Raw genomic sequence first — 27,033 nt, forward strand, 5'->3', positions numbered from 1 at the left:
ACCATACAACCCAGCAATTCCACTCCTAGGTATATACACCCAAGAGAAATGAAAACATACGTACACAAACATTTACAGCAACATTATTCATAATAACCAAAAGGTGAAAACCTAAATGTCCATCCACTGATGAATGGACAAATCAAATGTGGTGCTGATTCCTCAGCCACACAAGGAATGAAGTACTGACACATGCTACAACATGGATAAACCTTGAAAACATTATACTAAGTGCAAAGAAGCCAGTCAAAGAAGACCCTATAAAATGTCCAGAATAGGGAAATTTTTGGAGACAGAAAGTAGATTAGGGCAGAGGATGGATAGGATGGGGGGGAGGGGGGGGGTAATAGTAACAGGGAACGGTGGTGTTTTTGAGATGATGAAAATGTTCTAAAATTGTAGTGGTGGTTGTACATAATCTGTGAATATACTAAAAGTCACTGAACTGTATACTTTAAATGGGTGAATTGTCTGGTATGTGAAGTATAAGCTCAATAAAGCTGTTAAAAAAATACAGTCCAGTCCTGGTCTCTAAAATACTTTCATATGAAACAATGAAGACATTACTGAAAGACAACACTAGTTTAAAGATCAACTGTGGTTTAAAGATCAAATGCCACTAACCAATAACCATATAAACTTCATTCCACTACAAATGTGTACACAACAAATGCCTGCAATACCCGATTTGTCTTTATGCTGCCTATGCTGATTTATAATACTGAAGGAGATTGATAGAAATTTTCATGCAACAAGTAAATAAAAACCCTAAAACCACCACATAAAATGAGAAAGAGGTAATAATAATATTTTATCGATACAGCTATGTAGGGTTGGTTTGAAGAATTCACTGAATAAAAATAAATTCAGTAGGGCAAGTAATTTGGAGTTTTCCCTTGTAATGTAGTTTTGCTGGTACTGTCTCAAGTGCATTTTACCAGAAAATCTAGTCTGTGTTCATTTCTCTCAAGACTTCAAATACCAAGTAGAACACTGACATTTTAATGTATTCATTCACATAAAGCCTTTCTCTTCTTTCCCATTTTCATAAGTCAATGTAATACACTAAATTTAGGGATAACCAAATTATTTCAAGTTGTAAAAGCCTCTATTTTACATCTAAGAACCATGTGAAGTACCAGGTATCATAATTTGTAATAGAAATATAAGTTTTATAGGCATCACTTTCCTTAAAGGAAAAAGGCATCATATTCCCCATTGCTCTGCTCACATATTTGAAATCTGAAGTAGGATCTCATATAGGATTCATGCTACAAATTATAGAACAAGCACCGTATCATAGCAACCCAGCAATCCCACTACAGTGACATGCTGAGGATGCAATCCAAGATTCTAATTTAAGAAACTGGCACAGAATATAGGACATGTAGCTTTTTCTGGCAGTACCCCTAGAACATTAATAACTAAGAGTCTAAAATCAGCTTTCATTTGAAACTTCAGAGGATCAGCTATTATAAAGTAACAATGGAAACATTTATTAACAAATGATTCACAGCACTGTAACTAAATACGATTGAGTTCAGAATCTATGATTTTATTAAAATTGAAAATGGTGGGGAAAACTGTAGATGTTACATTTTAGGAAATTTGAATACATGCACCCTACATGTCTAATATACAAATGTATATTGTTTTAAGAAAACCCCTAGAATACTATTTAAAACTTTCAAGAGCCTAGTATTTCCATGCTTCACTCAATTACTATTCCCATGTGAATAGTTCCATAACTATCGCATTACAGAAGGATTAAAATATACTATTCAAATTTTTATTTCAAATGAATTAACTGTGTTATATTTTGTTTTTAGAAGCATCTTTCTCACTTAAGACTTTTGGGGAACAAGAAGTATTAAACAGCTCTTTGTAGGTGGAATGCAGGGCTCCCACTATTTTCAGTATTGATGGCTGTGACCAGGCCCCATCTCGCAGCTACTCCTACCTGTAACGCCTGAGAAACAAACACCTGTTACCATGTTAAGAAAAAGGATTACCTATATTTAACAACATTTGTTAAGTCTCTAGAACAGGGTCTAAGGACCACTTCCCTTTACCACCGGACCACAGATGGGACTCCAAGAACCCTGAAATTATATGCAAAATATTGTATACGATATTTTCTGAGAATATGATGCATTCCTTTAATTGGATTTTCTGAGATCCATGTATAACCTCCCTAAAATGAAATATCAGTACTCCTAGAAATTATTTCCTTTTAATATAAGGAATATTTATAATCCTTTTAATATAAGGAATATTTATAATCAAAGTTTAAAACTTGATCCAGTATTTCCAGAAATAAAAACCTTATTCAGAAATAATTCTAAGTTGATTTTTATTCTTTCAGAAATATGTTATTTATAAATTCTATTAAAGTGAAAACAATGGGTTTATAAAACAGCATACATTATATGATCCTACTGACGGGAAGACACAGGAAGACGCTCAAAATTTTAAGAGAAGTTTCCTCTGGCTTGAGATTTTATTTTTCTGTCTTTGTAAGATTCTTTTTTGACTTGTTTTTAACAGTGAGTTTATAAGTTTTTACAATAATAAAGCCATTATAAAAGAAATACGGTAGTTAAGAATATGACATTTTTCATTGCAAAGTCTTTAAATGAGTTTATTTTAGAAAACCATGAAAACTGAGACTCACTCATGACTCACTGCAAGTATTGTATCCTAAAATAGTAATTTCTATTCCGCAGGAGAAGCTCCTTTTCTAAAGCTAAAAAAAAAACCCAAAAAACAAAACAAAACCCCAGTTCTCAAAATATGTTATGTGTAAGGTCATCCAGGTGGTCCAAATTAAAGGCAGAATATCAAAATATAAGAAACACCAAAATCAGTACCTTGGTAGCTGGTAGATGGTAAAGGCTGGGTTATATTTACTTTTCCTACATGAATGACTGAAACTTCCTATGAAAGAAATATGACTGAAAATTAAATGCACCTTAGCTTAAAAGCATTTCAGTGTTACATTTTCTACCTTATTTCTACTTTGGATTCAAATTTAAGGTGGTTCATTCGCTGGAAGCATAACTGTATGAAGAAAACTAAAAACTACTTTAAGGACATGACATATTGTATAATTTCAGTTCTTCTGAAGGTTTTAGCAAGAGAATAAAATCAGTAAAGTGATACAGGGAATTAGCCCAATTGACTTTTATACCCAAGTCTCAGTTATCTTGCCCCAATTTATTTTTCTCCCTTGAATTGGGAAATAATGATCAGAAAAACAACGCAATGCCAACACGGCCACAGTTAAAAACTAAAAGTTTTCAAAACTATGTCTTACATAGTTTATATAGAGGGGGACTGAAATATACCCATTATTTCCTACAGAGAGGCAAAAATAAGTAGAGTCTAATCAGTTCTTGATATTCCACAATAACCGCCATTACAGATTATAAACGAAGTAGCTACTATAAATTATAAATCCAGCTCTGACACAAAAGTGCCAAGTGATTAGAAATTCACTACATCTTGTTAGTACTCATTCATAAAATAAATGTTCTTTAATAAAATTTTTACATTACTTAAAAAAGGGAGGAACAATGATAAAAGAGAGACCCCAGAGAAGACGAATGAAGCATGTTTATATCAGAGGAATTGATGAAATAAAGATTCCCTGCTTTAAAGGTTCTTAGAAAAACCTACTAGTCTCTTTGCCCAGGACCTAAAAGAAATCAGTATCTTGGCAAGGCTTTCAATTACAAATGTTCTCCTTTGCACTGTTAGGAAAAAGGGTGCTAATTTTGCTTTACTGCAGGCAGTACACATCTGCAATTTAATTTATAGAGGAAGAATCAACAACCAATTCAGAAGATATTGAGTTATAAATGACTTGCACAAAAAATATTGCACAAAAATAAAACCTGTTTTGGTTTCCTCATCAACAAAATGCTAACTTTGGGGCTTATATGTAAGCATTACTCAGTTATAAATCATAAAATTGTGAATTACTGCATGACACAAAATGGTGTTTTTCTTTCCATCAATTTATTAATGGCTTTTGCTTCATTATTTCAATCAATAAACATTAAAACTAAGTACTGACTAAATGCTATGGAGAAGATATAAATCTCAGGTCTTGGAGCACGTAACTTTTAGTCTAAAGGCAGCAAAACAGCCAATTAAGTAACTCTCACCTTACTAATGCACTTGTCCAAATGTATTTTGTCCCTCACACATGTATCATCTGGTGTACACACACACATTCCACTGAATAGGGAAGACATAACCCCAATTTGGCCAGAAGACTAAGTGACCACCATCCCAAATCATGGACATTTTCTAATAAACTAACTTGAAAATCTTCTAATGTTTAGAAGTCACAGAAATTACCAAATGGGCACTCTGTGACTCACACATCCAAAAGACTATTTGATATTTATACCTGGGTTTCCAAAAGAAAACTCAAATTTAAAATTTCCAAAGTACAACTCTAGATTTTCCCTCTGTATGTGGTTCCTTCTCTAATTTTTCCCCCTCTTAGTGGTGGTACACCTATCTGCGCAGTGATCCAAGCTAAAAGCATCTGGGTCTGACATCATCCTGGATTCCTACCTTCCCTTCTCCAGCTCCCCCCAAACAATTCATTAACAAGTCCTAGCTAAGACGTATCTCAAATTGGTCTCTTTCTCTCCATCTCTACTGCTACTATCCTAGCCCGAGCCACATCATGTCTCAGCTTGCCTATTAAAATAACCTAACTGGGCCTCCTAAAAATCGTATGTTACAATCCATTCTCCACATAGCAGCTAGAGTGATATACTTTTTAATTGTCAAGTTTCCCAAAAGAGATGTCCATACTTACTGACTTGTCTGTCACAATTTCCATTCACACCTCACCTTACAGAAATTTCAAGTTTATCAATCCTCTAAAATGTCCCTCAAGTCACCAGTGTTGCCTGAAGACTACTGAAGCTATTGAAACTTTTCAGTTCTTATTCATTTGATTGGCAACAGCTCTTTTCACGGTTACTGGCCCCTCTCCCCCACCCATTTTTAAAAACATTCTCTTCCCTTAACTGCCTAGTCTCTCTCTCCTGTCTTCCTTTGCCACCACCCAAGCTGTCTCTCTTGCCTCATGGTTACTCCTTTTCCTTTGATCATCATCTAAATATTATTCCTTTCCCTGACCTCTTCGAATTCTATACATTTTCAGTTTACCTGTCACTTTCTCCAGGAAGCTTTCCCTGATCTCGCCTCACATACCAAAACTTGGCTGGGTCCCTAACATGCTGCCCTAGCCTCTTACTGCTTATTCTTATCACAACCCTTAAGACACTAAACTGCCTGCTTACATGTCTATACTCGTATTCCCCACCAAACTAGAAGCTCTTAAAGACGTTTAATCTGCAAAGAAAAAGCATTCATCATCCCTTTACTAAGTAAAGTTTCAATCTCTATAATGGTTCACATAAATTGTATGCACTATGGACACCAAATAGAAGAAAGTGCTTCTGTACTAGATTTTGAAAGGAAAGTATGTATCTAGTTTTACAGCAGGCAAACAAAATCTTTTTCCTCTGGCCAATTAGAAAAAAGGTAGTGCAATTTTTTTTTTTAAAAAAAGCAGATACATATTTCTATAGAAGTTATATCTTACTTTACTTATGACTTCAACAGGTGTTTGTCTTTAGAAAAGTCTGTCTGAAAAATTATGTTTAAAAAACACCCAGTCTCGCTGTATCAAAATTCAGAGTTAACAAAAACTGCCTCATCTTTTTCACTTTATCAATTTAGAGGCGTGGGATTAACGCATGCAAATAATCATCAACTTCTGGTAACAGCTATCATTCTAGAATCATATTTACCAATGAGTGTGAAACATAGGCAAAACCAATTAAACAGAGAAAATACATAATTTTGAAGCTATATGTAAGATTTGGTATTACTAAACTACAAATTCTAAGCCCAGTCGTTAAAAAAAAATCCTTGTTTCAGACATTTGACATATTTTTAGCTATTATCTACAGTAATTTGTTCATTAAGCAAAATCTGAGAGTATCTAAGAGCTTAAAATCCCCTGTACTTTCCTCCCTACCTTAATGAAAACTTAACTGATGAAATGGCAAGATAACTATTTATTTTCATTCCCACTGGAGGCTAAACTAGAATGACTTCTGCGGTCCCATTCAGCACTGGAAGGCTCAGCAGATGCAACACGACAGTAAGGTTACTCTCGTTGAAGGTGCAGTTAGCATCCCCATTCCAGCAGGAGGAGTGTGTTCCCAAGAAATCCCTTCCCTTCAGGATTGAAGGTAGAAATAGGTTCTCCGAATTTTATCATGTGAGAGCCTATCATATTCAGCAAACTATCCCCCGCCCCCCGCCAAATCATAATTTTTCTTTAGGAAATCTGATCAAAATTGCAGGATTTCTAAAATTCATTATTACTCACTCCAAAAGTCCACATTAACAAATTCCTCAGGGAAGAGTTCAAAAACATACACACAAAATGTAGGTTTGAAACTGCTTATTAGTCAATATCCTGCTCAGACAAGTAGAGTTCATTTTGCATAAATCTAGCCTGTCATGTAAAACTCTTCCAGCAAAGCACTTAGGTTCCTTGTTACATAATAATGCACTAAAACTATATATTTAAAATGTGCTCTTTACATCTCCTTCAAGGACATCCTTATAAAAACTGCACCTCAAATTTAGAAATTAATGCAAACTAATTATGTCAGTTTATTCAATGTTTATATACACATGTCCACATCTGGGAGTCAACCCAGTACTATTACTTTTCCACACAAGCCTCACAGAATACCTTCCCTAGCAAGCAATCTATCAATAATGTTACTTTTCACTTACACCAATATTTGCAAAGCACAAAATACAAGAGCAAACAATTCTTTATTTTAAACCTAGATTTACTATTTACTATTATTATCATAGTATTAAAATCCCAGTATTTAAAATGTTGAACCAGATTTAGGAAGAAATATATTAGAACAACAAACAAAACAGAACAAAACCAATGTGCTGGTAGATAGCATCAAACATCACTGAAAAGAAGCATGATCAATAACTGGGCAAGTGGGGGCCGGGGCATAAAGGGAGGAGAGCCAGAGACAACCAACAGGTAATTTCTTCATCAAAATAATGATTCTATCTACATGACCACATTTATCATGCACAGGATACAGTGTTTGGTACCACAAAGGGCTGTGAAAACACAGATGAGTTCTGCTTTCACAAAAACGTTACCGTCTTATTCTGGAGTGAGAACACATCACTACATGACAACTGAACACTGACTCAAAACAACAAATCAACAAAGACAAGTATTATTCAAACTGGTCAGCAGGAAGGCCAAAGACAAAACAGGGATATGGAATCTAAGGGGCCCGAGGTCCTTGTAGCCCTTCCTTAGATGAAGAGCTGTCGTCTAGATTAAGACGACAGCAGTGAAAACGCTCTGGAGAAAAACATTTCTTGATGCTAAATAAATATAAGGCATGACCAACACCACAGTTAAGTTCAAGAATAGTTCATTTGTTTAATACTTAATATTCAACATATACAGTAACAATACTAGTTCTGAATCTTCAAGAAGCAGAACAATGCTTTGGGCGTATAGCAAATACCAGTTCTACCCTCCCAGGTGGTTGGCATCATGTTACCCTGAATGACAGGATTAAAACTAGGCAAACCTCTATCCTGTTCTCTTACTTGACAGCTCAGTACAGCTCCAAAAACTACAGAAAAAAAAAGGAAAACCACCTAGTATTAAATGATAACAGATAACAGGTGTTTTAATCAGGATAACTACAGCAAAATCCCACAGAATCATCTCATACTAAAACTCCAGAATTGTGCACAGCACTATCCCTTTTTAGGAAAGCAGCTGATTAGCCACAGGGGGCAGCAAAGTTAAGAGAGTGAAAAGTAAATAGCAGGAGGTAAAGTGAGGGCAGGAAATGTTAATAGGCTGGGTAATGAGCCATGAGTATCAGAGAGAAAGGACAAAGTCTCAATTAATGAATTAAGTCAACAGAAAGATAATGCTAAACTAGTGAGTGAGTCTCAATCCTGCCTGCACAGCAGAATCACCTCCGGAGCTTTTAAAAATACAAATGCCTGGATCCTACCTCAGACCAATTAATTTGGAATCTCTTGAGGGTGGGACCCAGGCATTGATATTTTTTAAAGCTCTCCAAGTGTACAGCCAGGGCTGAGAACCAGAGTGCTAAACACATACAAATAAAAGTCAGCTAGTCTCTATACCCAGCTTTTTACAATTTATAAAGTTAAATTTAGAAAATAAAGCACAAAAATCTATTTCCCAGATATAATACTTGTGTTGGTAAACCTGTGTTTGTCATCCAAAGAGGGACAATAACTCATTAAGGACTAATTCATCTTTGTGATTTTACCAAGGGAAAATGGTATTCCTGTAAGTAAAAATGATTAAACTGAAGTTCAAAGGGGTTAAATAACTAGCCCAAAGGTCAACAATGATGCAGGAAGACAATTCAAATCCACTATTTAAGGGTGGTGTTCTAGCTCAATGATCACACTATTTTACTAAATACATTTTACTGGACTATCACTTTATTCAATTGTACACTTCCTAAAATAATCCAAAATTCAATTAAGAATCAGAGGAGGTAATAAAATTGGGAGGAAAAGAAATTTGACCCTAAATAGGAATTCTGAAGATGCTAAATTAGACAAACAGAAACGTTTTTCCTTCTTGTGAAGCAATGGGCACTATATTTATCAATGGCTCTGAGAAGTATATCCTGAAAAAGTTTTAAGAAATTAAAAAATAAGACTTCCAGAAGAAATGAAATTACTTCCAGAAAATAGTCCTAAAATGACTAAAATGTTGTAAACAAACATTTTTCTTAACATATTCAGATGAATTTCAACTCTCAAATACGAAAAGGGATTTTGGATTGAGATGGAATGATACTAACTTTGAGAAGATCTATAAACCTTAAAAGTTGAGTGAGTAGTGTTTTCCGCCGACAAAAAAGTTAAACTAGTTATGAAACTTCAGATCATGTCAATGTTCTTGTTCCAGTTACCCTAAAAGACCACACACCTCAAGAGAAAAAAAATGTTTTTCCCCTAATGGTAAGCAAGGCACTTCAAATCAGCACCACTGTTACTGACCTCCATATTTCCAGGGGGACCCAGTTTCTAAAAATATACCAACAAAGAATCTGAGTGATACTTGGGAAGTTCTTCACCTCATCTGAAGCAGACTTCAATCTCAAAACCAGTTTCATTGTTCTTTGTTGTTTACTGCCTGTCTCTTATGAGAAATGCACAACTATACCATTCTACTGGTTAAGTCAATTTCTTTGCTTGGTAAAAACTTCTAACTATAGCTTTCCATGTTTTAAAGAGTATGACTCCACCCTGTTTCCACTTCCACTGAAAAATGTTACAGCTTCACTTCAGGTAAATCATATCTGAACACTGATTTTAAATGAAATCATTCTTTAAGTACCCTAGGAAAGTTTACTATTTATGTGAATCCTTCATTTTAAAAAAATATTTTAATCTGGATTTTCAAATATCAAAGAGAATCGAAGCTAATATTCTTTGACTGCCTATTTTTAGGCACTTTAATTACATTATTTCACTTAATCCCCACAATCCTGGAGAGATAGAAGGTTTTATCCCCATTTGACAGATAAGGAAAACAACTCAAAAAGATTAAAAACTGCCCTAACCCCAATGACCTAACTCTATCATACTGCTTCAAATTTTCATTAAGTAACTTAACAACAAAAATACTGAAATCATTTGAGCTGGGTACCAGTATCAGCTGCAACACCATTCAGACAAATAATCACAGGCCTGAATCTAAGCTGTTTAAGCCTCAACTTTCTCATCTATAAAATGGGAGTAATACGGCCTTGCACAAAGTTGCTGGGATGACCCAATGAAACATGTTTGTAAAAATACACTGAGCTGTGGATTGTCCCACAACAGTAGGTGTGAAACTTTAGTAGGTGTGAAAAAGGGATATCAAGGATTAGGAGTTACACACCTCTGGACTGTGTTTCACTTGTTATGAGCAATACTAATTTTATAATTAAGAATGAAGTGTAAAATAATCTGTAAATGCTACATATTATATAAATGTAAGGCATCTACTACTTTACCAAACCAATCCTTCAAAGACTTAAAATAGGTTAAACAGACCGAAAAACTACCTATTGTAAATAACAGACTTTTTAAGTTAAAAGATTCCTAACTGTTAGAAGAAAAGTTTAAGGTAGAAAAATTAAGTCCTATGCTAACATAAGTTTAAATACAGAAAAAGAATTATTGATAAGATGCTCCTATTTTGTTTTCTAGTACCTTGTTTTCAGAGGCGCTTACAGAATTTAACGTAACAAAAAAGTTAAAAAGTGTTTTTAAAAAATGTCAGCTATACAATATAACACAGTTTAATTTTCAGGACACACATAGTAACAGTTTCTCATTTAAAAACATCCTTTTAACAAAACTTCTTATTAAATACCTTCTATAACAGAGAATTTACTCTGAACGTTTTCACCATTAAAATCCTGCAACCCACTTACTAAACGATTTTGCACAAAATAAACTTATAGATGAAAAAGTTGCATTATTTTGTTAATTCTTACCCACAGTATGCTTTGAGGAAAACAGTGGGCAAGTTTCCAATTTAGATCCATGTGGACAAAGTGTAACATAAGCAGGTTGGTATAAACACTTGAAAGATCTTGGATGCCCACAGAAATCTGAATCACTCCACAGTAGGATTGTATTTCAGAGCAGGAAGAAAAATTCTCTTTCATACACATCCACTCTTTTTTGTTAAGGCCACAAATGGAAAAAACTACTACTGACAGAAAAAGCACACAACGCTGTGGTATCAAGTATACTGCCAAAGTACCAAGCGAAGCAATTGAATTTTTGGAAAAAAATCACTTTTCAAGCATTTTGGAATCTGAAGTAAAAGTCATTTTTCCTATTAGTGGGTAATCCAAGTAAGGGTCTTATTTTCCTCAATTAAGTTTGCATAAATTTATCTTGAATATATAACTTTCCTTATAAAGAAAATTACATTTTCATGCAAAATATATATAATTAATCTAAATTTCCATTTTTCCCCCCTCTACTAGTGACCAAAATACTATAAATAAAACATAGTAGTGACCAAAATGCTGTTATATAAATAAAACATTCAATGGCACCTTCAACTTGCTGCACTATATACCATATAACTTAGATGATTACTGACACTGCATATTTTTGCCAGGCTTTTAAAAACAAATGTATTAAAGCTGCATCTCTTGGCTTGAACCAACCATGTTTAATATTCAATTATTTGTATTAAATAAAAGTAAATATTATACTAATGACAATACTAAGGAATCACAATACCTCACTAAAAAGCAAATTAAATAAACATGAAACGCTAGCACCAAACCTTCAAACTTTAAAAATAATTCAACAATTTAATGAAAAAAAACAAAAAACTGTGATGTTGTAATTAAAAGTTAAAATCCATATAGCAAGTCAATGTTCTAATAGGTAAGCTGATATTGTTTTTTGGCTATGACATCACTCAAGAATTAAAATCTTGGCAATGCCTACCATTGTGGTTTACCATTGACTACAATATGTAAGTTTTAACAATTTTTGTATGCTAAAAAGCAAATGATAAATGCAGTAACACTGGCTACACACAGCTTAACTAAAACCGTCTTTAAAAAGCCAGTTTCATTCTGGCCTGGGATGTTCTTGATTTAGAAGCACCCCAAGAGGCAGGGCCATGTAGGGTCTGAATGGGGTTCCAGAGCTATTGTAGGTCAACTGTGATTTGATCTGGGGTGTTCTTTAAACTCCTAGCCAAACTAAGGCTGAATTCATAGGCCCAAAGACAAATCAGAATGAAACTGGTTTTGAAGAGGATGAAATGGATTGAAAATCTGCTGAACATTCATCTATTTTAATATAAACTAATTTCCTGGCCTTGCAAAACAGACGATCTAAATTTCTTATTAGATTTCTTTCGTCAAAAAAAAAAAATTGTTTTAAATGTCTAGGAGCATTATCATCTTGTTCCATGATGACTTCGATCTCACAAAAAACGAAGACATTAAAATAAAACTAAAAGTAGTCATTCACAAAGAATAAACCAGACCACCAGGAAACAATTTTTTTCAATCCTCTAAACTTAGTGGGAAAAGTGAGTGAGCCAAAAGGAGGGCCAAGTTCTCCTGGCCAGGCATTAGGCACGGATACCCATTGGAATTACTGTACAAACCTACAAATCCCCTGGAATCACTGCTTGGCAAACTAAGTTCCCATTCCACTGCAAACCAACACGATCTACTCCTTTATACGTCGCCAAATTTACCGTGTATATCTTCTCGGACAATAAAGTATTTTAAGTCTTTCCAGTCTTCCGGGCCAAAGGATAACATTTAAACCTAACGACCCAGTTAATAAGACACTACACCGATCAGGTTTTTAGGTTTTTTTCTTTATAAAGAAATCTAAAGGCCAGGTAACTCCTAAGCGTTGTTTGCATTAGGAGTCCTGGTCTGTGTGACTCTTTGAAACAATCAATGGGAGGGAGTTGAGACGGTGAGTGCAGGCGCTCACTATGGAAAAAGTAAAGGACTAGTGAAGAGTGTCCGAAAGGAGGAGGTGCGTCTCCGGATAGTGAAGGTCGGAAGGAAACACAGGTTGTTAAATAAAGCAAGATGGGAAAGACTAGCCTGAGAGAAGAGGGAAGAACTGTAGCTCGCGGGACGCACGCGAGTTCCAATCGCGAGGGCAGGTGAGTGAGCGCGCAGGTGGGGAGTCGTTGGCCTCCACGCAGATGGGAAGAGTTAAGGGGAATCAGGAAGAAGTAACAAAAGTAGCAAGACTCTTAACCGCAAACCTGTTGGAATCTAGGGGGGATGGGGCGCCCAGGCGTCGTGGGGAACACGACGCGCACTACCAGCCCCAGCTGGGCTGAAGGAGCCCCACCAGGAAACGGCTGTGCGGGCGCGGGCCGAGCCCCGGAGCTCCCCGCCCCGGCTGCGCCCTCGGAGGTTACCTTTGAGCTGGGGCAAGGGGTGCAGCTCCGCCTGGCTGCCCTGGCTGCGGAACTGCGACGAGCCCTGGGAGCGCTTCTGCCTCAGCGCCTTGCGCACCGATTTCCGGGTGAAGCCGTCCACTTTCTCCGAGGCCGAGATGGCGGCGCTGGTAGTCCCCGCCGGCGGCGACGACGACGACATCTCCGCAGCCCTGGCGCTTGGCAGCTCCGGCTGCTGCTTGCACGGAACGGGCGGCGGCAGGAGGAGGATGCGGGGGAGAGGCGCGGAGCGCTCGCGCCCCTCCGCCCCGTCCCCCCGGCCACACCACCCTTCTGCTCCCGGGCGCCGCCGAGCTTCTCCTCGCTGCCCGCCAACGCCTCACGGTCGCATCTCAGTACCGGAGGTTCCTGGTCCCCGCTGCGCGGCGGGCTCCCGGAGGCAAGGGCGGGGGCGGAGGGGGGTGAAGAAGTTGTTGACTCCGGGCGCCAAGGGCGGTGGAAGGGAGCCTGAAGTTTAGACAACTGAGGCGAGGGCGCCGGGGCGCGGACGTCGAGCGCGCCTCTCGTTCCTTCAGCCCAGGTTGCCAGCCAGCCGGCCGGCCAGCACCTCAGTGGCCGCTACCAGCGCAGCCCGCCCTGCATGGAGCCTCCTCCAGAGGCGCTGCCATCGCGGGTCCCCTCCGAGCCGCTGCCACCGCCACGGTGCCCGCTCTTCCCTGTCAGCGCCAGCCCCTCATTTCCCAGGGCGGTGACCCGCCGCCCCGGCTCTGGGCACGCACACACACACGCGCGCTCCTCACAGTGCGGAGCCGTCCTGGCCCCCTCCCCCACGCGCCCTTCCGCCGCCCACGGAGAACCCCCAGCGAGCGTCCGCTACAACTTGAGAAGGTGGTGGAGACGCGCAAGGGGTGGGGGGAGTGTGTGTGCGTGCGCGCGCGCCGGGGCGTGCGACCCGGGGGAGGAGCCTTGGGTGGGGGTGGGGAGGGAGGAGATTGACAACTTCCGCGAGGTCCCGCCAGCCTCTAGGGTGCTCGGGAGGGAGTAGGAGGTGGGCAGGCATCCCAGCTCCCTCAGCCAATCACAGGGCTAAGCGGCGGGAACGCGGTGGGGCGTGGCCTCCTGGAAGACGTCTCAAACTGGGAGGTTAGGGAGAGGAATGGGGCGTGGTTATGGACGGACTTAGGTCACAGCCAATCGCAAGTGAAAATGGCGAGCCCCGTGCCGCTTGCGTCACAACAGCGCAATGAATTTTCTTGGTAGGGGAAGTGCCCCTCTACCAGTGAGCACTTTGTCACGCCTGCGCGACAGCTTCAGGCAATAATTGCTCTTGTGACAGCCTATGAGAAGACCAGAAAACTAGAGGGGTTAGTTTAGAAAGCAAGATAGAATGCCCTTCCCTCTCCTCTCTGCTGGCCAATGAGGAACTGAAGCGACTGGTGGAGAGCTTGCGGCCTGGGGCGGGAGAGAGCGCCAGGTGTTACGTCACTGAAAAGGGGCGAGCAAGTGTAGGGTGGGGAACGCACAGGCGGCAATGTGATTGACGAACGAAAGAGCCTCGGGGAAGGCGAGAAAGCGGCTCGTTCAATCGGAGCGAGGTGCTGGACTCCTGCGCAGGCCTAGGAGCCTCGCTGCCCCTGATCCTGATTGGTAGTCGCCGAGTAAATGTGTAGTTCTGGCACCGCAATTCCCGAGAACTCTTCTCGCGCCAGGTTTGGGCAATTCTAACATCTACTTCAAAGATTTCTCCAAATCTACACCCTCCAAGAAGAGGTTTCTCATTTCAATTTAATGTCCCATTAATTTTTATCCCTTCTTCAGCCAAAGGCCTTCAACTACTTCAACAGAACGAGTACAGATTTGTTCATCAGTGATTTGGGGATTGGGGGGGTTGCCATTTACTCTTATTGGGATCTCTTGGAGATTCCGTCTATGTTTTAATCTTATTGAGGACAAAGACTGGACATCTAGTCTTTTGTGCGGTGGTTTCCGTAGAAGGATGCTTAGTAAAAATATTTGAGCTGATGCGTTATATGAGAAGTAACACAAAAGGGAACCAAATATTCTCTCTATCCTATTATAAGGCCCACACGACCCAAAGTACAGAAAGTACTAAACAAAATTCAGAAATTGATTTGTCATTTACATAAAAATGGTTAAACACTTGGAGAGTAGGATATAAAAATTCTTAAGCTTAATTTAAGCCTAGAAAAATTAAATAAGTGAGCTGAACAGTTTTGTCTCCCTTTATCTTGGCAGTTTTACGCTGATAGACGCAAATCTCCATTCCTATCTGGAGAGCTCCAAACTTTTTCCTTTCGACATCATTGAAATAGCTGCCATATATTTAAGCAAAACTACCTGATGCATATGTCAGAAAATTCCAACTTTGGGTAGGAGGTTGGATTCTAGATCTCGAAGCAAACTTAGTCCCTTAAAATAGTTCCTTCCTCAGATTCACTGAGTGATGAAATTGTACACACTCCTCCCAGTCAAGGAGGTTGGAACCTCAGCAGCATCTCTGACACCTTTCTCTTTCTCATTCTGTCAAGTTCCGGACCATGTTGAATTTACCTTCACAAATGTGCAGACCAGGACTTCCTCATAATTTGCACAACCGACCACGAAACATAGTTTGTTCAGGGCTTGCAACCTCGGGGCCAGATCAGTCTTTCAAAGTGCCACTTTTCGTCTTTCCAAAGAAGACATAGAGATGGCCAACAGGCACATTAAGAGATGGTCAACATCACTGGTTATTAGGGAAATGGAAATCAAAACCGCAATGAGATATCACCTCATACCGGTTAGAATGGCTATCATCAAAAAGATAAGAAACAAGTGCTAGAGAGGATGCAAAGAAAAGGGAACCCTTGTGCACTGCTGGTGGGAATGTAAATTAGTACAGTCACTATGGAAAACAGTATATTATTCCTCAAAAAATTTAAGAATGGAACTACCATGTGATACAGCTATTCCACTTCGGGTTATTCATCTGAAGAATATGAAAACACTAATTTGAAAAAATACATGCACACCTACATTCATTGCAGCTTTACAATAGCCAAGATACGGAGACAACCTATGTCCATGTCCATTGAGGGTTGAATGGATACAGAAGATACACACACACACACACACACACACACACACACACACACACTCCAAATGGGACACTACTCAGCTATAAAAAGGTGAAATCCTGCCATTTGTGACAACACGGATAGACCTTGAGGGTATTATGCCAAGTGAAATAAGTCAGGCAGAAAAAGACAAATATGGATGATTTCACTCATGTGTGGAATATAAAAACAAAACAAACCAAAAAATAAAAAGACAAACTCAGAGGCAGAAAACAGATTGGTGGTTACCAGAGGGTAAGCAGGGTTAAAGTAAGAGTGAAATGGTAAAGGGGAATGGATGGAAACTAGACTTTACGGTTATCATTGAATCACTTTTCCTTAGCTGTGAGGTCTTTTGCCCCATCTCAGTGAGTTGTAATCATAAATGCCTGATAACCCCTGGCATATCCAATCCTCTTGTCCTTGCAGAGTGGGTCTAAAAAGCCTGATGTTGGCAAACTCTCCACACTTAATTCAACCCTGCAAGCATTTTTTTCAAGTGCCTTCTCTGTGCCAGGCAATATGCCAGACACTAGGAATGAAAATGTAAATAAAGCATGGACTTTAAAATTTAGTGAGGAAGGACAATATAAACAAAGGATCAAAGACTGTATCATAAGTGTGCCTTATGGTGTGTGCAAACAGTGGAAAGAAGATCAAATTTGGTTTGAATGAAAGAGGCAGAAAAAATTTAACAGAAAAAGTAATGCTTGAAGTGAGTCTTGAAACAAAACAAAGTTTTCATATGGATAAAACCAGAAGAAAAAAAATACTTCTCATTCAAGAAATTAGTTTACCCACATTTCTTCATCCCTGAAAAATATTTCCATATCTCAGTCAATTAATTTATTTCACACAATATGTTACCAAAAGTTTTTTCCATTGCAATAGAAGAATATATTACACTATACCTTGTGTCAGAATTTGACCTGGAGGTGGATGGACAAAGGAAAAATGGACATTAAATTCAATATATGACTCCCTTCTGGGTATATTCTGAGGAGCAGTGATTGCAAAACTACCATATGGGTCCTTAATGTTCCTTTCATATGCAGATTTTATATAAATCTACAAGTGATGTTTCTCTTTCATCCTCCTGGAGGAAGCATCTAATAGGTTTTGAGGCAGTCCCTGTCTTAAAATACAAAGCTGCTGCATGACAGCAATGTGTTCTCTCTCTCTCTCTCTCTCTCTCTCTCTCTCTCTCTCTCTCTCTCTCTCGATCACATTTATTGGAGGGTTGGAGAAAAATAAAAATGACATTTAGCTTAAGAATTTGTAAGTCATCTGCAAATCAACTCATTTCGGAGTGGAGGAATCGTTGGTCATTTGTTAGTATCAAAATTTACGCAGGTTTTTTTCAATGTCTTGTACATTTAAAGAGGCAATCATACAAAGTCTCCTATTTTCCATACAGGATAAATTCTTTGTTTCAGCCAACTCTCAATGGAGGGGCAACTAGTACAACATCATCTCCCTGGACAAAGAGCATAGAAATATTCCGTTTTGTTGATTTATATCTCTCTTCATATGTTTCTTCATCAATTTATATAGTAGTCACAGTTTTTCCCACATCTCCCAGTATCATATTTAATTGCTGATCATAAGCATATAATCTACCTGGAAGCTCTCTGTCATTTCTCATTTTCACATAAATTCGCTCATCCAGGCTGAGGCTGATGAGATCCAGGGGCTCTTGTATGGTGTCGGTAGTTTGTTGCTGGTCCATATTGTCCGCCACATTTCAATGTGTTCTCTCTCATTGGCTTGCTATTTTAGCTCAAGCTTGTAGAAAATAATTAATTTGAGAATCCAATAAATCAACCTTATGTCTTCAGTGTCCAGTGTGGTCTCTATGGCTTGAAAAAGCAGTATTAGTGGTACTATAGGACTTTGAGGAATTATTGAACTGGAAATTTTCCAGTGTTTTCAGAGCCTAGCCTTTACCTTCAATACCAAAGAATATAGCTTTTTAAAAAATGTGTGTGTCTGTGGGTGTATATAAGTATAATCATCACCACCATAAGTTTAACTCCTACTATGTTTTAGGCGCCATTCATATAAAGAATCTGGCAGAAAGAGATCAAATGAAATCTTCTCTTAAAGTGTCTCTCAAGTGACACTCCTTTCGATTCCCCTGGGAGCTTGATTCTGGTAACTCTTGTCATGTTCTGGAGCTATTTATTTATTTATTTATTTATTTATTTATTTATTTATTTATTTATATTCTAGCCTCCCTGGGGTCCTCTATTCTTCTCTTGCAAAAGTTAGTGGATATTCAAACTCTATTTATTCATTCCATACAAAGGCATTCACAAAAAATGAAATTGAATAGATTGTACTGTCAAGACCATACCATTTGCTTAGCACTTTACAAATTTTGTGTATGGTGGAACTACGAAGTCCTGACACCTAGAAGGAAAATGTGGTTATCACAAGATTTAATGGTGCTTGATGTTTCTTATTCATTCATTCAAAAAATATTCATTAACCTCCTACAGTGTGCCTGGTCTATTCTAGTTGCTTGGAAAAGAGACGTGAATGAGACAAAGTGTGCCTGCACGGAGATCACCGTCAGTGAGGAAAGCTTACAACAATTAAAGTTCAACTATGCAAACAAAAGAGGGAACATGCAACAGAGAAAACCCTGTTGCACACACACATATCCACAGATATTTAGGTAAACACTAAGGTGACCAACTTGTCCTGGTTTGCTAGGAACTTTCTCAGTTCTAGCCCTGAAAGTCTCCTGTCCCTATAGCTCCCTACATCCTGCGTACAGAACAAGTGATCACCCTACGAATCAAAGAAGCAACAGCATCTATTTATTTGGCCTATTATTAGCAAGGCTGATGGCTAAATGTTATGGCCTCAACCCTAAGGAGCATGTGCTCTAGGGGAAGAGATGAGGTACGCGCCCAGGAAATGACAACTTCTCATTCAGGATAATATTTGGTGAGAGCTAAGAAAATAAATTCTGAGGAGTTCACAGTTGGTGTTTGTGCTGAGGTGGAGGACACGAGATTTACGCGGCACCTGGAGGATGGGGCATAATTACATAAGTACAGAAAAGGAGAAGAGGTGAGGGAGAGCACCAGCCCACTGTTTACTGCACGTCTCTCACACTCAGTGTCCAGCTGGTTATGTCGGCCACCTCCTCCCCCTGCCTCTGCCTCAGGGCTTGATATCACCATCCACCTGTTAGCGAAGGGAGGAATGGGGTGAAGGTGTACAGCAGGTGTGAAGGGAGAATACAGGCATGTACAGGGAGGTTCGAAGATGTGTTGACTAGAGAAGCTGCTTTCTGGAGGAGTGGTGGGGGAGAAAGCTGGAAAAGGTACATTCATGCACTCATTCAACATAAGTTCAGTGCTTATGATTGGCTATTTTCTGGCTGGGTTCTGGGGGTAGAAAGGACACAAAACACAAGTTTTTCCCTCAGAGAGCCTGGAAAGTGAAGAAAACAAACACCGCACAAACCACCATGGAGAGTGTAATAAATACTGACAGAGGTAAGCACAGAGGAGGGGTACAGCATCTATGGGGTGGGGAACAAGAAATGCTTTCAAGAAGAGGCTCCAGATTTGATAACTGAAGAGCTATAAGGAGTTAGTCAGGAAAAGAAATGAAGGGAAACTCATTACAAGAAGTGGGAATAGACTATGTAAGGTACAGGGAGCCCCGAGAAAAGGAGATAGGTACATCAGGAAGCTGAAGAGAGTATGGCCTGAGCCTTCTGCAGCGGGCACATGAGGGCAGGGCAGATCACAAAGGGCTTTGTATGCAGTTATTGCACTTTATTCTCAAGTCCATGAGGAGACACTGAAGGGTTTTAAATAAGAGAGTGTCATGATCAAATTTGCGTTCTAGAAAAATTACATTGTTGGCAGCGTGGAGGATGAGCTAATTACAGAGGCCCAGGCCAGAGACAGGAAGACCAGTGGGCCAGAAGAGAAATAATGAGAGCCTGAAGCGGCTTCTGAGGTGGAATGGAGAGGTGAGACTTGGGAGATAATTATAAATAAAGAAAAGGACATGGTGATTTATTGGGGGGGCTGGGGTGTGGCAGGTAAGGGACAGGGAGGAGGAAAGGATGACTCACAGGAATCTGGGTTAAGTGACTGGTGGACAGCAATGCCATTTAGTGAGACAGAGAGGAGGAATGTCATAGACATAATAAGCTGGACACAGAATTTGAGAGATGTGCAATAAGCAGTTGGATAGTGCAGTCTGGAAGGAAAGAAATCCGGGCTGAAGATAGAGAGTTGAGAGTCATTGGTATACAGGTAGTAGCTGGAGCCCCAAGAACACGCTTGTTATCCTGAGCAGAGTAGAATAAGAAGAGGGTGAGAGAAATCCCTGGGGTACCTGTATTTGAGAAAGCTGCAGAGAAAGAAGATGGTGTCAGATTATGGCATGTCAACAAATTTGGACTTTGTCCCGAGGTCAATGAGGAGAATGAAGAATGTTTGAATGGAAGATGGCATCTTGAAAGCAGTGCTTTAAGAACAGTGGGTGGGGGAAGTGGAAGCCAAAGAGATTGCTTGGAGGTGAGAACAGGTGTCCCGGTGATAAGGACCGGACTGAGTGCTGCTAAGCAGTGTGTCATTATCATCTGGGGGGCTTTTCAAAGCTCTACTGAGTTTTGAAAAATTCTCAAGTGACAATCCTATACCCTCCCCTGCCCTCACTCCCCCCATTCTTTGATGACCACTGGCTTAAACTAAAAATGGTCTTGGGAATAGATGTGAGAAATATTACAAAAGAAACACTAGAGAGATTTGATTAAAGGAAGGTGGCAAGTCACAGGGAAGAATTACAAGTCAGGGCAAGGGTCTGATCTGGGTGACCAAACGAGCAGGGGGGCGGGGGAGGCTTTAATAAAAAGTCCGAAAGCTGAGTCAGTTTTCTCTTGTGGGAGGGGGAAGAAAGGTGTGTCAGGGGAAGGAAAGAAAAGGGAAGCAAAGATAAATTTGAGATTAGACAAGTTTTTTTATACAGTTTAATACAGTTTTTTAATATCATTGAGGCTGTAGAGCTGGAGCTTTATTTTTAAAAAGAAGCGATGACATACTGTATATGAATTTGGCGAAAGATGGAGATTAGACTGGGCTGACCGTCTGGAGTAGGCCAGAGCAAAGAAGGAAATTACACAAACACAAGCCTCTTTTTCTTCTTTAAGGAAAAAAAATGCATGACAGAAATGAATGGGCAAAAGGTGTGTAACCTGTTATGTGCCTCAGTAGTCTCCAGTGCCAAACAGTCGGTGGGAGTGCACAGGAGAGGACCAGGGCCCAGGCGGCCTCCTGTATCCGCTGTGGCAGTGGGCCAAGGATCAGGAGCAAGGCAGCCTTCACTCTTCCCAAATAGGGCTTAGTGAGCTCTGTGGACACACACACCACACACAAACACTCACTCACTCACTCACCCGTGTCCTTAATCCTAACCACCTTCCACACAAAACTATGACAAACTCTCTTCATGATGCTTTTATAGGGAAAACAAAAATCTATCTACCAACTGAGTATCTCCTCCCAGTTTCAGGCCAGGCCTATGTAAGGCTTCCAGATTTCCCAGCATTTTGATCAGCTAAGGCCTTTTCTAGCTCTCAGTAGCTAAGCTCCACTGCCTGACACTAAACTAAAGTGATCATATTTCCCAGCCTACTTAGGGTCAAGGATCTGGGATAGGACTGGAGAATGACCATAAAACCTTGTGTGAGATGCAATTCCAGTCCTTGCACATGTTGGACTCTGTATTTCAAAATGAATTATTTGAGTATTAGTATTTGTAAGAGAAAGTACTAACTCGATTCATTGATTGCAAACGGATTCCTTCTGTGTGCTAGGAGGTGCTAGGGAAACAAAGGTGAGCAGGACACAGCTTTTGCTTTCTTGGAGTTTACAGTTTCACGGGAGAAGAAGAGTCAAGCACACAGAGAAGCACGGCAGAAGTCAAGGTAAGAGATGTACACACAAAATGCCATTACAATTAAAGGAGGAAAAATAATGTTCTGATGGCGAAATGAAGAAGAGGTGTCAGGAATGAGCTGGACATTTAAAATTAATCTTGAAGAATGCATAAAATTTCAATGGGTAGATACGCAGAGGAAAGGTGGATAACATTCTGGTGGGGGACAGCATGAGCAAGATTGCTGAGATGGAAATATGTGTGGCACATTTGGAGAACAGAAACTAGTGTAGTTTGGTTGGGGTATAGGAGAGTAGCAGGAGATAAAGCTGGAACACGGGTCGGGGGCCTGCGACAGGGGACTGAATGCCAGGGTGAGGAATTTGTACTTAATTTTTGTACTTCATTCCTTAGGCAGTGGGAAGCTATTGAAGACTTTGGAGCAGGGCAGTGGTGATTAGACCTGCGTGTAAGATGTTTAATCCCCCAGCTGTTAACTCAGAGAAATAAATAGGGGAGAGGCTACAGGCAGAGCGGAATTTCAGACATGTTGGTTTTAACATATCTGTGGGTTCTCTAAATGAAGATTCTCATTAACACTTGGAATAGCGGGGATCTGTATTCGGGAGAAAGGTGTGGCTAAGGTCTTCGTAGCCTGAGTTACTTCACCTACAAACCAGGATTGTTTTGGGAATTAGAGCTAATGCTTGGAAACCCATTTGTCACAGGGCCTGTCTCATAATCGGCATGTGGGACAGATGTGGTAATGGTAGATGTCATGGTGGCAGCATAAGTAGAAGCTGTACGGCTCGTTCTTCCTTGTTACCCTTTTCATTGTTCCCAGAATTCTGTCATGAGTTCAGGAAATAAAACCGATGGCAAACTCTTGCTTCAGCCATACTTGCTCCTCTCCCAAGATGACCAAGACTATATATATTGGGTCAAGCAGTTGTACTGGCTCCTTTGTCTCTTAAGACAACCGCTCTACTAGGAGACCTCTTAGCCCCCGGTAAATAGAGTTCTGTTTAGTGTCTCTTTGTTTTGTCTGCTGTGTCCAGACATAGCAACTCAGAAAAGATACAACTCTGAATGAATAAATGAATGAATGAATGAATGAAGCTTAAAAACATGTAAAATACTATTTATTATTTAGGGATCTATAGACAGTATATATGTAGTTATGTATACCCGAGTACACAACATACATGCATATAAAACTTTATACATACATATTCCTAAACAATAAATAGCATAACTACAATGATATAGATAGCTTGTATATCTATATTTCATGGGTACTAAAAACACCAAATTCAGAGATCTTGTTACTTCCTAGAAAGAGGGTAGAAAGGGAACTATAATTAAGAGGGACACACCGAGGTCTTCACCTTTATCTGTAATACTTTATGTACCCGTGTTAGCTAAATGTTGGTTTGGTGGGCGTTTATTATATTATTCTCTACACAATTTGCATGTAGTACATAATATATTTATATACACATGTATGTTAACTTTTGGAGTGAAGAATGTAGGGTCTCTGTGTTTTACAAATGGTGAGGCTGAGCTGAAAGTACTTACAAAGGGCACTTACACAGGGGAAACCCAGATATGGAGAGAATGTCCTGCAACTTGCATTTGATCCAGCCAGCAGACAATGCCCACACTCATGCACCAGAGTAGGGAGGCCCAAAAAGGAGCTGGATAATGGTAGAGAAAGATCCCCAAACACCACCCTGGAGGATGCCCACCCACAGGAAAAGTGACACTGAAGTAACACCAGCAGAGAAAAATCTAGAGGAACAGATGGGTTCCTCAAACAAAAACAAAGAAATTGCAATCCTTTACATTCCTAGGGAGAAAGGAAGTAATACAGCCTGTCAGTGAGAGCAGGGAAGAAAGAAAGAGCAGACAGTTTGATTTATCCAGAAAAAAATATCTTTTTTGACTTTAGCAAGAACTATTTTAGCAATGCAAGAAGCAATTGTGATGAAGAAACTTCTACTTCCAGATATGAAAATGAACTGGAACTGGACTTGCCCTCTCACCGGCAAACAAGAAAATTGGGCAAAATGTATGAAACATTTGTTTTCATTGTACAACATGCAGGGCAGGATTGTGGCCCCTGGGAGAAGAGAAAGAAATGAAGTGATCCCTCCAATATTCCTGGCTTTCTGCCTAGAGGCACCAGCCAGACCACAAGAGGACCCAAGTAGATACGACAATCTTGCTGAAATGAGGACCAAAAGATCAGAGTTTGTGGAGGCTGAGGTAGCTGGAATTTTTGAGGCTGAGTACTAGGGAAGAGATAGGCATGTAGAGAAAGAGCTCCAGAAATCTTGAGTCCCTTGAGTCTTCGGCTGAATACTAAGCTGCGTAGGATGCAACTGCATGAGATTCAGCAAAGAGAACTCCTAGGTTGCTATACAAGGGCCTGAGCTGGGACACATTCAAGTTCAACCGGGTAGAATGGAAAGAGCTTGTTGAACCCTTGTCACATTCAGAAGAGACCCCAGAGGAATTGTGCCTCTGTCGTAGGGCTAAACTAGCCCTGAAATTAGAATTACATGTCTAACAAACATTTTAAAAACAATTTTTAGCAGGATCTGGGCATATAACCTTGGTAGCCATAAAATGACTTGGATTCTTGCACAAAAAAGAAAATCATTTTAAGTTGGAGAGATAATAAAATAAATTATTATTTCAGTTATAAAAATTTTGTTGGAAAAGTAAATGAAAAAAAACTACAAAAGATATTTTACAAAAAATAAAAGTTATTCAATTAAGCCACTAAATAATTGTCCACTGAATAAAAAAATCTTTCTATGTCAAAGTTCAATGGATTCAACTTTTGAAAAATTGCGAGGGCTTTCTTCACCTTTAGAGGAATCATGCCCAATTAATACTTGGACGGCGTTTTGTCTCAAAAGACTTTCAAACTTACGAAAAAAAGTCTTATTTCACAGCCTGAAAACTGAACTCATTGGTGTAGACATTGCTGAGTCTTTTCCATCTGTCAAAGAAAAACTTCAGCTAGATATGAAAACACAGTTTCCATCACAATGAAGTGTTCTCCAACTTCAACTTCTCCATGTTCAGTCAAAAGTCTGGATTTATTGAAATGTTAAAGCAAGAAACTGATCTTTCTTCTATTGCTTCATTCCTCTTATGTCATACATGTTGGCGATATTTGTGTTCACTTTTCTGAACAGTGTCATGGACATAATTGTTAAAATTGTTCCATATATGTGCAAATGCTATGAATCAGCAGCTTGTGGAACTGTAGAAAGAAATAGAAGAAAATCAGTGTAATGATCTTGTTCTTTTCCAATGCTCATTGGTTGAGTAGTGGAAGACCTTTACAAACATTATTGTAGTGTGAACTCTAATTCAAGATTTCCTTGAAATGAAAGGAATACCTGCCAAATATTCAATAATCAAGGACAAAAGGACAGCAGTGTGATTTATGTTTTCTCACTGATAATCACACTACATATGAATGAGCTAAATCTGAAGTTCCAAGGAAGGAAAAATATATTTGTGATCTAGCTAGAAGGTATAAGAATTTCTGTTGAAATTGAAATTTTTCATAATAACAATTTAACACATTTTTAACATGAATTAATATACAGATAATTTTCACTGAAAGCAAGAGCATTTTATGTAAATTAGTTGCAAAAACTAAAAGAAAACTATGAATAAAACTATTAATATTAATGAATTTATAGTTGCTTTTAAATTTATGCAACACTCCTTTGAATTCAATGTGAATAATTCTGAGGTGAATACAAGAGTTAGTGAATTACTTAAACAATTTTGAAACTGATCGGATTTGCTTCAAAGTCAGGTCATTTCTTCTAACACAAAGGAACCAAGTTCGACAACATGGATGCAAATATTAAAAGAATGATTTTTGAAACTCAACTCAGTTATTGGTAAAGTTTTAAGTGTGTTTGGAATAACTTGGGCATGTGAATCTACTTTTTAAACTATCAAGTGTCTGAAATATAAATGCAGATTAAATATTTCTGAAGCAAATTTAGCATTTGAATTGAGAAGTACTCTAAGTTTAAAAACACACTAGATTTAGAAGATTTCATATAAAAATGTGAAACATGTAATTAATAATTTTTATATTGATTAGATGTTGATAATATTTTGGAGATATTTGGTTAAATAAATGTATTGTTAAAATTAATTTCACCTGTTTATTTTTTTCTAATATGACTACTAAACATTTCAACTTACCATGTTTCCCCGAAAATAAGACCTAGCTGGACCAAGACCAGGTCTTAACTTATATTAACTTTTGTTCCAAAAGACGCATTAGAGCTGATGGTCCGGCTAGGTCTTATTTTCAGGGAAACACGGTATGTATGTGACTCATGATTGTGTTGTGCATTATATTTCTTTTTTTCCCAGTTTTATTGAACTATAATTGATATATATATATAATAGCACTGTATCATATTTTTTATAAGCAGGTCTGCTCTAAAGTAGAGGCTTTAGAGGCTGGGCTCTGAAACCAGATAGCCTGAATTCAAATCTAGTCTCTGACACTTTTTAGTTGTGTGCCTTAGGCAAATTGTTTACCGTCCCCATGCTTCCGTTTTTCCCATCTAAAAGTGGGGATAACAATAGTTTTTACCTTATATGGTTGTTATGAGAATATTTAAATAGTGTCTGGCACATAGTAATTACCATGTGTAATAGTTACTGGTATTGTTATTATTATTATTATTATTATTATTATTATTATTATTAACCAAGTGACCTTGAAAAGTTCCTTAACCATAAATTTACTCATTTGTAAAATTGTGATAACAGCATCTACCTCACGAGGTTTCTTCTTGAATTACATGAGATAAGATACGCACAATTGCTTGACAGGAGGTAGGTGCCCGCCACATGCTTGCTGAATCTTCTAGATCTTAGCTGGTATTCAGAAGTATGTTATCT

General features: G+C 39.0%; 1 protein-coding gene and 1 pseudogene across 1 annotated transcript in view; both read right to left on the minus strand.

Annotated features, from left to right (window-relative positions):
• Positions 1 to 13,978, minus strand: part of PPP2R5A (protein phosphatase 2 regulatory subunit B'alpha) — a 57,276-nt gene extending 43,298 nt beyond the window's left edge. Inside the window, exon 1 of the mRNA XM_019738049.3 lies at positions 13,073 to 13,978. Within this exon, the coding sequence (XP_019593608.1) occupies positions 13,073 to 13,253 (181 nt within the window). The 5' untranslated portion in view covers positions 13,254 to 13,978. The remainder of the gene's footprint in view (positions 1 to 13,072) is intronic.
• A 1,016-nt stretch (positions 13,979 to 14,994) lies between these two features.
• Positions 14,995 to 17,902, minus strand: LOC109450566 (U6 snRNA-associated Sm-like protein LSm3 pseudogene; annotated as a pseudogene).
• Between the last annotated feature and the right edge of the window lie 9,131 nt (positions 17,903 to 27,033).

Source organism: Rhinolophus sinicus, chromosome 11 (genome assembly GCF_057876585.1).
Source record: "Rhinolophus sinicus isolate RSI-liver-muscle chromosome 11, RSI-T2T, whole genome shotgun sequence".
Lineage (NCBI taxonomy): Eukaryota > Metazoa > Chordata > Mammalia > Chiroptera > Rhinolophidae > Rhinolophus > Rhinolophus sinicus.